This window comes from Lagopus muta, chromosome 10 (genome assembly GCF_023343835.1).
Source record: "Lagopus muta isolate bLagMut1 chromosome 10, bLagMut1 primary, whole genome shotgun sequence".
Taxonomy (NCBI): Eukaryota; Metazoa; Chordata; class Aves; order Galliformes; family Phasianidae; genus Lagopus; species Lagopus muta.
In genome coordinates, this window is record NC_064442.1 from 19,580,202 (window position 1) to 19,592,389 (window position 12,188).

The following is a 12,188-nucleotide window of genomic DNA, read 5'->3' on the forward strand; positions in this document are numbered from 1 at the left end:
TTAAATTAATATTTACATATGATTTTTCTCCCCATTAACCAAATAGTACAATTCCTAGACTTTCAGTTAAAATATAGACAATTTCCCTTTTCAGATGAAGTGAATTGCTTCTAAAGGGACCCAATAACAAGTAGGGCATTAGCATCTCCAGGAATTGCATTGCCATCATTTTATTTGCAGAAAGGTAGGAGCAGCCTCAGCACAGTGCGGAGCCCAACATTTCTAGAGGAAAATTTCTGACGCTAAAATTTGCTTTACAGTAATTTGTTTTAACCTATAAAGTCCGTTTGAAAGCACTGCCTCATTAATATTGACATCAAAACGTGGATAATATTCCTGTTTTCACGTCACAGTTTTGCTTGAATATCAATGCAGTATAAGCTTCTACATCAAACTCTAACTCAGACGTGTACCTGTGAAGCATGGAAATTACAAATTACAGGATTTAGCATCCTTCTGTAATGGCATTCAGCAAACCAACCCGTCTCCTCATTTATGCCAGGGAGGAGTGTGCGTAGACAATTTCTCCAAAATGAAACCTTGGTAACTGCGTGCAATAACTTACGAGACTTAGTCTTTGTGAAGTTCACAACCGGGGTGGAAGCAAAGCAAAGCTTGAGACTTTTCATCAGAGGATCAATCAGCTGCTCATTGGAGCCATCTTTTGATTCATCTCCAAGCCTCTGTGTTCTTCAGTTATTCTTGAAATAATGCTTGGAAGAGAAATTGGAAATGTCTTATTGTAGTCATGGTTCTACAACCTTTGTTGAATCTCTGGCAGTCTAGACCAGGCTGTGAATGCTTTTTGAATACAGGAGCGTAGTTCTACACGGAGGCTTTTGAGACCCTGTCAGCAAGATTTCAGACCGTTTCCTGGGGGGTTTGGTCTCTGGAGAGATGGCAGCAAGAGTGACTCTTTTTTTCCTCCCCTGCCGTGTTAATCACCACAAATTTGTGTTTGTCAGCAAGGTCTCAGATAGCAGTGGCCCAGTAGCTGTTTCATGAGCTGGAAAGCAAAATCCTTGAATCACTGACAGCTCCTTGTTGAATATACGCTGGCAATGCCTGAGCTGCACATACTGCCTGTCCAAAGCTGTCCGTTCTGTGTATCTCTCCCACTCTCAAATGCTGTTCCAGTTCTGCACCAAGGATCTGCTTGGCAAATGTAGGCTTCTATCAAAGGTTAATACCACCTTACATTCCAAAGAGTCTGGAGGTGATAGCTGGATGTCACCGTCTCCCTATCAAGACAGTCCCCACCCCACCGCTCACAGCAGATTATGAATCTCTTCATACATATAGGGGAAAGCATTTGGAGACTCACAATGTCTCTGTTGAGCATTACCAACACAAAACTGCCTTTGATTCTTCCCCGGAAGCAACAGAGAGGGGTGGTGATTGAAATCCTCACCTGTGGCCAAATATGCCAGGTGGCATATGATATACAAATCGCATGGTGTTTAACCTCAACAGTGCTTCTCTCCATGAGGATGTTCCTTTGTTACAGCTATTCTGTCATTCTATGATTTTAAGTGGATCAAAGCTTTTCTAGTTATCTTAATCACGCCTTTTTGATCTTGCTTCTCCCCCACTTCTGGGATGGGTTCCATGTCCTTGCTTCTGATAACCTGTAGGTAACCGATGGAAAACGCTTGAATAAGTTCTTGTCTATCATTTCTGCATATTTGTCTTATTTATCATACTGCTCTTCTACTGCTGATACTCGTCGCAGCCCTCCTGCTCACCTTCTCAACTGTGATTGCCTCTTAGCTCTGCTCTTCATATGCACAGCCAGTACCAGAATTTACCACCTCCTCCACACTGACAGCTCAACACCGCCATCCGAATATTGTTGCACCGCAGCCAGTAGAAAACAGGACCCGTTCTCATGCAGTGATGGATATGAGTGCTTTTGCACATCACCTGGCTTTTTGGACCCTCCTCAGGCCTTGGGCATCCCTCACAGTGGTGGTAAAAACCCCTGGACAAGCCCATTCCACCAACACAAACCCTTTCTGGTCTCCGTCCTGGTCCCCGTATGCGGCTTGTGTGGCAAGGTTTTGATAATAGGGGTGGATTCTGTGAGAGGCGTTCACAAAGGCTATCAATAATTGATAAGAGCCAGTTCTGAAAAATAGACCTGTCCCTCTCTAAAACTCAGCCAGTGAGGCGTGGCAGTTGTGTCTCCATTTTGCGCTTTCATAGACTTCTCTCACTTCTGCAACAGTCACAGCAAGAGCTGGCATGGTAGTAGTAGGGAAGAAGCAAAGTGGGGACTAAAATTCCAGCTACCAAATACCACCCTCAGTTTTTGTCACCACAGAGCTGCCCTTGCCCTTGTTTCCTTGGAAGCAGCAGAGAGGCAATCTTTGGAGTTGTCACAGAGTTGTCTCTAGATCTGTCTTTGTTTGTGGCAGGGGAACAGCAGGCCCACGGGCCCTCTGTCCTGAAAAAGGGGTGTGGGGTGGTTGTTGATGGTTTACAGGTCGGTTTGGCCTGGCTCTGTGACCAATGGTGCAGGGGACCCCCAGAGCCACGCCCTGGGTAAGGGGAAGGGGGAAAGTGGGGAAGGATAGGGAGATGGGAGATGGGCCTAAAAACAAAAGAGCAGCAACGATACGAGGAGTAAAGTTAATTTACTAAGTATGATATCGGAATGCAAGACAACACAGTGTAATACACTACAATTGTAATTGAGGCTTATTAAATAACATAACATGTGAGCGAGTGTGTCCAAAACTGAGCTCCTTAATCTAAAGCTAAAGGCGAGATGGCTGGGGAGCATGCACGGATGAGACGAGAATCAGAAGTGAGGGCTGTCTCATGACTTGCAAGCAGTTTTATCTTTTCCTCTGAACAGAAAATGGAAACGCAAAGTCCTCTGGGGTATGTAGTTCTTCTTCTCTTCTGAGAACCAGGTACCCATAAAATTGGCAGTCCGTGGAACTGGAGCGTTAGCTCGTTACCTCCCAGTGCTCTACATGATGTTATGATGTGGAATACCAATAACAAAAATCGTAAAAGCATAAAGGCAGTGAAACCAAGGTGAGGCCAAGATGCTGAGAGGTGCAGGTGCAGCCCTGGTGTTCCATCTCTCAGTGCCTATGTGAGCCTGCAATTTGGTGTCTGATGTGGTCAGTGCATGCAGTGTCTGAAGGCACGGACTCAGATGCATGAATGACTAATATTGTTTACTGCAGGCTCTAACATCCCTTATATACATTTCCAAGTTCCCTCCCGTAAATTTCTATCCCCACCAACATGTCAACAGAGCACTTAACAAGTCTCCTTCATAACTAGACGCTAACTGACTGAGCAAGTGCTCATCCTATCAGAGCGACAAGTTGCCTTCACACACTTCTTCTCTGGTCTGGGTCATCACCACAGGGAGATTTCACACCCCTTGTCTTCTGCTTTTGTCTCCTGGAGACAGCCTCTGTTCTCAGCGTCTCACCCTGTCAGATTTGTTTTTCAGTCTCTATTCTGAATGTCCTCTTGAACCCCCTTAAATGCCATCTTGAATGTTCTCTTGAACGCCCTTATGAATCCCATCCACTGGGCTTTAAGTGCCACCTGTTCCTGGGAGTCCCAGGGAGCGGGTGAGCCATTGCCCAGGGCATGTGATGATCCCAGCGTAACTGGCTGAAGCATGTATTGGAGGCTGAGTGGTGAAGGCCATGAAAAAAAAATCCTTTGGGATTTCCCTATAGGAGTCCAAATATTATCACAAATCATCGAGGAGTTTGTGTCGGAAGGTACCATAAAGACCACCCAGTTCTAACAGTGCTGCTATGGGCAGGATTGCCTCCCACCAGATCAGACTGCCCAGGGCCCCATCCTGCCTGGCCTGGATAAGCTGCAGGGATGGGGCACTCACTAATTTTCTGTGTGGTAACAAAGCATTACTTGGTTTATTGATGTGTCAGCTCCCAGAGGTAGGGTAAGAAATCTCAGGGATGGGACAGAATGTGTTTTCCTGCTGTGTTTCCGTTGTGTAGAGATAGGTCACTTGAATGCCGTCATAGGCACCACTGCATGTTGTGGGATCATGAGAAGGTATGTTCTGCCTTCCTGCCAACTCTTCCTGCTGTTGATCCCTCTTGTCTGTTTGTTCTGGTGCTCATTGAGCGTAGAGCTGGTGTGCTGCTGGTCCTGTGGGATAAAGCTGAGCACTCTGGACTCTGAATCCAGCACTTGGTGTTGAAATCTCACTGAGACCTCTACTTCTGGGCTCCCATTCAATTTTCCACAGTAGATGTTTGCTTTTGCCCTCTTGTGCTCTGCATTTCCTTATGCACTGCAATCTTCTTCATTGCCATTCTTCCTTCTCTGTGCTTTTAGCCACGCAATGGCCTTCCCCTGACATGGTCCCTCCACACCTGCCTAGCTTAGTGAGCACAGGTCCTTGACACTTTCTTGTTCCCTTCTGATTGATGACTGCTGCCTTGTGAGGGAAACCAGCAGAAGGTCACTGTATCCCACAGCAACCGAGGCTCAGACCCTGAAGTCCAAGGCCTGCTCACGGCAGGATGGAGAAGAGGAGGCTGTTCAGAGCCATGTCTGCGGGTATGTTGCTTACTCCAATGAGACAGACTCTACCACCTCCCTGGGAAGCCGACTGGCATCTTGTCTGCCTTCATTGAATACAGTGAATTCTTTGTGTGGCGTTCTGCACATTCCCACTGATGTGCATGGCTTTTTGTCCTCTCACAGGGGTACCACTGAGAAGAGGCTGACTCTCTCATGCTTCTTCCGCCTGCCCACCCTCCCTCTGCAGGTATTAAACACATGGATGGGATGCCTCTTGAGCCTTTTGTCCTCCACAAAATCCACCATTCCGTGCACTTCCAGACTCTGCTGTTGCAACACATCACAGAAACACAGAGTGGTTAAGCTTGGGAGGGACCACTGTCTTTCTCTTGCCTGGGGACAGGCCTGCTGCTATGGGAGAGGGCAGGTTCTCCCTCCTCTGTTTCCAAGGATATGCGGTAAGCTTAGGGCAGAGGGCACTGCTTTTCTTATCAGAGCAGGTGACCAATGGCAGCAGGAGTAAAACAAATCACCGATTCCTAGCTATGTTGAACAAAGTCTTAAATGAGAAGGAAAATGTAGGGGTTTGGTACAGAGAGGAAGTAAAACATTTGCTTGACCTAGTGATACCAAGAGAATGATCCATCCGTATGTGGGATGTTCCCCAAAGGTGATGATTCTTTATTTCTATGATTTTTACCCAGCAAAGACTACACCTGCCTAAACCATGAGCTGTCTTCTCCTCTAGGAGAATGAGGTGGGAGACAGAGTGAAAGGTCTTTCTGAAGGCTAGGCAGATTGCTACCACAAATTTTCCTTGCACAGTGGGTCCCTCATGAATGAAGGTGACAAAGAAGTCACAAGTCCCCAGCTATGCTGCACAAAGTCTTTAATGAGAAGAAAACAATGTAGTGACACATACAGAGAGGAAGTAAAACATTGGCAGGACTTAGTGAGGCTGAGAGAATGATCCATCCCTTTGGGTTATCAGAGACATTTGAGACATGATGGCTTAAGTTTGAGTGTAGTATCAACACTCAGCAATCCCTAAAAATAGAGAGCACCCACGTCCCCATGGATGGTTCCAAGCTCAACAGTAATGACAGATCGACATGAGCTAGGGGAAAGTCCTTTGCAGACAGGGCTTAGAGCCATGAAGCCATTTCCTGTGTGCATCACGATCGTGTGTGCTTTTGCTCACTGTTAAGGCATCAGAAAGAGATTAATTACAAGGAGAAGCAAAGTGGATAGTCAGGCATTTGTCTCTCAGGTTGAACCTAAAAGGCACGTCCATAGCCATGTTCCATGGTGACTTGTCCATGCAGTCAGTTGTCTTCCAACCAGGGAAGAGGGAAGAGAGTTCAGGCACGGCAGCGCCTCAGAATGTAGGGCTGTGATCAAGTAGATGCCAGTATCCTTTCTTGTAGGTGATCCACACTGAAACAGATCTGTTTTGTTGGTTCTCTTTCTAATGCCATGCCACCAGTATCTGACTCTGATGTCATGGGCCAGTGTAATAAAACAGCAAGCACTACTTTCAGAGCAGCCCTCACAGCTAGAATCTTGGGGAATGAAGTGTTGGTAGCCACATGACATGCTGCAGTTCTGGTTTCAGCTGGGACAGCTGAAAATTTATCATATTTATTTTTTATTTTTATCATATTTATTTTTATCATATTTACTTCCCGGTAGCCAGCAAGATGCTATATTTTGAATATAGGATGAGAAAAATGTTGATAACATATCAGTGCTTTAGTTGTTGCAGAGCAGTGCTTAAATCAAGACAAGGGCTTTTCAACTTCTCATACTGCCTTGCCTGGAGGAGGCTGGGAGTGCAGAGGAAGCTGTGAAGGGAAAGAACCAGGACAGCTAACAGAAAGCGTCCATGGCACATTCCATACTGTGCGGTCTTGCTGAACAGTAAAACTGAGGGGAGCATGCTGGGGAGGATGGGGGCACTCAGCAGGTAGTGAGCAAATGCATTGCATCACTTGCTTTTTATACACTTTCTTGTTTCCCTTACATTTCCTACAGAATAGCAACCGGGGGGTGCCTACACATACACATGAGAGCCATTAATAGATCAGAATCAGTACAGGACACCCTATTAACAAGCTGTCATGTTTGCAGACAAGGAATGGTTTTGGTGACCTCTGAGATAGTGATTTTTACAGAGAGAGTTTTTTTAAATGCTTTCTTCAGTTCCTGATTCCTCAGGCAGTAAATGAAGGGGTTTAACATGGGTGTGACAATAGTATACACAGCTGACACAAATTTATTCTTGTCATAAGAAGAGATTTTCTTGGGCCGGGCATACATGAAGAGAGTGGCTGAGAAGAAAATAATGACCACAGTGAGGTGGGAAGCACATGTGGAGAAGGCTTTCTTCTTACTTTGTGTGGTGGGGATGTGCAGGATTGTTGTGATAATTAGTAGGTAGGAGACAACAGTGATGGAGAGGGGAACAAGCAGGATGAACAAAGCCAACACAAAGTCCACCATCTCTGCCACTGACATATCAGTGCAGGCAAGGTTTAGCACTGGGCTGATATCACAGAAGAAATGGTTAATAACATGGGAACCACAAAACTCCAACTGAGAGATGAAGGAGATCTTGATCAAGGACGCAGTGAACCCAGTGAACCAGGAGAGAGCTATCAGGCATACACACATCTGGTACGTCATGATGAGGAGATAGCGTAGTGGTTGACAGATGGCCACATAGCGATCGTACGCCATGGCAGAGAGGAGGACACATTCAGTGCACATGAAAGAACTGAAGAAAAAGAGTTGGGTCATGCATCCAGCAAAGGAAATGCTCCTGTCTTCTGCAATGAAGTTTGCCAAGAGTTTGGGGACAGTGACGGAGATGTACCAGACCTCAATGAAACACAGCTGACCAAGAAAGAAATACATGGGTTTGCAGAGTTCACGGTTTGCTTTGATCAGGGAAATGATGAGCACGTTCTCCACCACCGTTACAACGTACGTCAGCAGCAATACTGTGAAGAGTAGAACCTTGAAGTCCACCAGGCCTGGGAATCCTAACAAGAGAAACATGTTGGTTTGGGTGGAATTCTTCTTCTCCATTCTGAGAAGTTTGTATCTAAACACTGTAGATTGAACAGAGACCTGGTAAGTCAAGGAAAACAGAAAAAAGGGGAATATAGGATAGAGGTATGAACATTAAAGGCTTTCTTTCCCCGTGGGAACTGAATAACAATTCACAAGTGTCACGGAGTTGACCAGATCAATCTATGTTCGTGGCAGGGGCGACAGGGCCTCTGCCCTCTCCCCCACCCCAGTCCCACAAAAATGGGAAGGAAGGAAGGGAGGAAAAAGCAGCGGCAACAATCTATGGAGGAAAACTTATTTTACTATAATATCGGAATACAAAATAACACAATATATATACAATTTAGTTGAAATTGAGATTAATAAATCAGACAAGATAAAAGAGAGAGAGTTCCTGGGACCGATTCAAACCTGGAAAGCTTGGAACGGCTAGGAAAGCACCCTCCAGCACCTACTGCCAGGCAGCAAGAGAGCGCCCCCCCACCCGGAAGGGCCAGATCCCGTGACTGCTGTAATGTACAGGGATAGGTACTTGGAATTGGGGCAGTGACACTTTAATGCCCTGTACACTACATGATGTTTTGATGTGGAATACTGAAATCCAAAAACAAAAACAAAAACAACAACATAGAACCATGACAACAAGGCAGACCAGAAGTTTTGTGATCAAGCTTTAGATGCCTGCCGTGTCGTTTTTCTCTCTTAGTGGAAACAACAACACCTACCAACTTTCAGATGAGATGTAAAGCATCCAAAGTGAAGGTTCAAAAATAATAAGAATGCAGGTGACTAGCATAACTGTAGGCATCCACATAGAAGACCTTGAAGTACATTCTGATTAATCCCACCCCTGATTCTCTAGCTCATCTTCATTCTAGTTGTTTGCTGAATTGTTTTCAACAAAAAAGGAAGCAACCACATGAATATGACTGTAAGAACAGAAATTAATATCTCTCTCCAGATTACAGTCGCTGGTCACAAAGATCTGCTGGACACCATCCTGCAAACCCAATGCTGGCATCTGTATGCATCCAGGAGCCGGGTAACATTTCAGCTGGGGATAAACTTCTACCAAATTGTTGGTGCATTAAATTAATATTTACATATGATTTTTCTCCCCATTAACCAAATAGTACAATTCCTAGACTTTCAGTTAAAATATAGACAATTTCCCTTTTCAGATGAAGTGAATTGCTTCTAAAGGGACCCAATAACAAGTAGGGCATTAGCATCTCCAGGAATTGCATTGCCATCATTTTATTTGCAGAAAGGTAGGAGCAGCCTCAGCACAGTGCGGAGCCCAACATTTCTAGAGGAAAATTTCTGACGCTAAAATTTGCTTTACAGTAATTTGTTTTAACCTATAAAGTCCGTTTGAAAGCACTGCCTCATTAATATTGACATCAAAACGTGGATAATATTCCTGTTTTCACGTCACAGTTTTGCTTGAATATCAATGCAGTATAAGCTTCTACATCAAACTCTAACTCAGACGTGTACCTGTGAAGCATGGAAATTACAAATTACAGGATTTAGCATCCTTCTGTAATGGCATTCAGCAAACCAACCCGTCTCCTCATTTATGCCAGGGAGGAGTGTGCGTAGACAATTTCTCCAAAATGAAACCTTGGTAACTGCGTGCAATAACTTACGAGACTTAGTCTTTGTGAAGTTCACAACCGGGGTGGAAGCAAAGCAAAGCTTGAGACTTTTCATCAGAGGATCAATCAGCTGCTCATTGGAGCCATCTTTTGATTCATCTCCAAGCCTCTGTGTTCTTCAGTTATTCTTGAAATAATGCTTGGAAGAGAAATTGGAAATGTCTTATTGTAGTCATGGTTCTACAACCTTTGTTGAATCTCTGGCAGTCTAGACCAGGCTGTGAATGCTTTTTGAATACAGGAGCGTAGTTCTACACGGAGGCTTTTGAGACCCTGTCAGCAAGATTTCAGACCGTTTCCTGGGGGGTTTGGTCTCTGGAGAGATGGCAGCAAGAGTGACTCTTTTTTTCCTCCCCTGCCGTGTTAATCACCACAAATTTGTGTTTGTCAGCAAGGTCTCAGATAGCAGTGGCCCAGTAGCTGTTTCATGAGCTGGAAAGCAAAATCCTTGAATCACTGACAGCTCCTTGTTGAATATACGCTGGCAATGCCTGAGCTGCACATACTGCCTGTCCAAAGCTGTCCGTTCTGTGTATCTCTCCCACTCTCAAATGCTGTTCCAGTTCTGCACCAAGGATCTGCTTGGCAAATGTAGGCTTCTATCAAAGGTTAATACCACCTTACATTCCAAAGAGTCTGGAGGTGATAGCTGGATGTCACCGTCTCCCTATCAAGACAGTCCCCACCCCACCGCTCACAGCAGATTATGAATCTCTTCATACATATAGGGGAAAGCATTTGGAGACTCACAATGTCTCTGTTGAGCATTACCAACACAAAACTGCCTTTGATTCTTCCCCGGAAGCAACAGAGAGGGGTGGTGATTGAAATCCTCACCTGTGGCCAAATATGCCAGGTGGCATATGATATACAGATCACATGGTTCTAGCTGCCAATTAGCACCATCAGTGTGTTTTCACAGAACTGCCCTTGCCTTTGTTTACTTGGAAGCAGTAGAGAGGCCATCTTTGCAATGGAACCAGCCTCTCCAGTAGGATAAGCCAGATGGCAGTGTGCAGCCAAGATGCTGAGAGTGGTGCACTAAATCTGCAGCCTTTGGTGTTCCATCTCTCAGGGCCTCTGTAAGTGTGCCATCGGCTGTCCAAATTGGACAGTGTCAGTCCCATGCATTGGCTTTTAAGTGCCATCTGTCCCTGGGAGTTCCAGGGAGCTCATCAGCAATTGCCCGGGGCATGTGGTGATCCCAGCATAGCTGGCTGAAGCATGTAGTTGTGACTGAGTGGTGAAGGCAATGAAAAAAAAATCCTTTGGGATTTCCATACAAGGGTTCAAATATTACCATAAATGATAGAGAAGTTTGTGTTGGAAGGTACCATAAAGACTACCCAGTTCTAACAGTGCTGCTATGGGCAGGATTGCCTCCCACCAGATCAGGCTGCCCTGCAGCAGTATTTAGCTGTTCCAAGGGTTGTGGGGTAAGCAGTTAGGAAAGATGTTGTTCTAAACTCCCCTCCCCTTTGTTTTCCTTGTCTCAAAGCTTGCTTTGTGAGGCCTTTTTGGTGATAAGGCTCTAACTGACAACTGCAAATTATCTAGGGAAGGGAGTGGTGGGTGTCACTGTGCCACAATGCTTCTGCTTATGATTGTAAAGATAAGCAAAAGGAAGGGACAAGCAGTCTTTAGTGGGGGGTGGAGGGAGGCTTGAAGGAGCTGACCACTGCGAAAGGTGATGCTTGTGCGTGACATTGAATGCGCCACTCCTTGCTGGCTTATCTGTTGGGCCAGGTTTGTTATGCAAAGAGAGAGAAAAGAATTAAAAATCAGAAACTGAAAAGTGGGGGGCATAAGGTCCCCACTAAACTAAGTACTTTGGGGAGGAACTCTCTGAGAAAAGAAACCACTTGGTGGAGGAACTCTGGGGGCCTGCTTGCTGCAAAGCTTCCTGGCTTTCTCCCATCCCCTCTGGTGACTGGACGATTTCCTGGGATCAGCAGAAAACTATGAGCCACGTTGGAAACTTCAGTGGTGACTTATTTTCTACAAAGACTCCTTGCTTTTATTTTCTATCTCTTTTCTATCACCTGCCTTCCCTTCCCCATCTCCCTAAGTGACCAGGATTTGTAATAAACTGATTGGGCAAACATTTGACCCATTGTGTCTTAATCTTACAGTTGGGTATACATATAACAAAGAGTCTCTTCACCTTCCCTCTTCCTCCCTCTTCCTGTTACGTCTTTGTTTACTAGGGCCTTGCTACAGCCAGGCCTCTGTCTGCAGCTCTGGAAGCTGCCCCATGGGGCCTGGTGGTGCAGCAATGTGGAGCAGAGGTGAGGACAGTGTCTCAAATCCCCAGGTCAGCTGATCATTCTGGGGCAAGCTGGGCTGGTTTGGAGCAGGACACTCAGCCTGCAGCAGGTGCAAGGCAACCACACAGGCTGCCAGAAGAACATTTGTCTTGGTTAGGAATCATACCCGTACCATCTGTTTTGCTGTCTTATCTTCAACAGCAGGACATCTATTCTACTTTCTTATCTTCACTTGACAAGAAGTTTTGCAGCCTCTGCATTTTCTTATTGAGCTTACATTAATGCAAGCCTCCTGTCCTTCAGCTTGTATCTGCTCAAGTTATGCAACAGGCTGTTCTCACAATATGGAACAGCTGTTGTCATGATTCAATATTCATTAAGTTTTCTGATGACACAAAGCTGAGAGGAGCGGCTGGCACATCAGAAGGCTCCACTTCCTTTAATCAAGACTTGGGCAGGCTGAAGAATTGTGCAGAGAGGGACCTTGTGAAGTTCAACAATGGCCAGTGTAGAGTCCTGCACCTGAGAAGGAATAAATGCATGCATCAGTAGAGGTGAGTGAAAGGAGCTCTGCAGAGAAGGACCTAGGTGTCCTGGAGGAAAATAGGATTGTGAGCCAGCAGTGTGCCCATGTGGCCAAGAAGGCCAGTGGTAT

General features: G+C 45.5%; 1 protein-coding gene across 1 annotated transcript; it reads right to left on the bottom strand.

The window, feature by feature from the left end:
* Positions 1–6,648: 6,648 nt before the first annotated feature.
* On the bottom strand, positions 6,649–7,620 carry LOC125698329 (olfactory receptor 6B1-like). Its single transcript, XM_048956520.1, has one exon. It carries the CDS (start codon positions 7,618–7,620, stop codon positions 6,649–6,651), a length of 972 nt encoding a protein of 323 aa, XP_048812477.1.
* Positions 7,621–12,188: the final 4,568 nt, after the last annotated feature.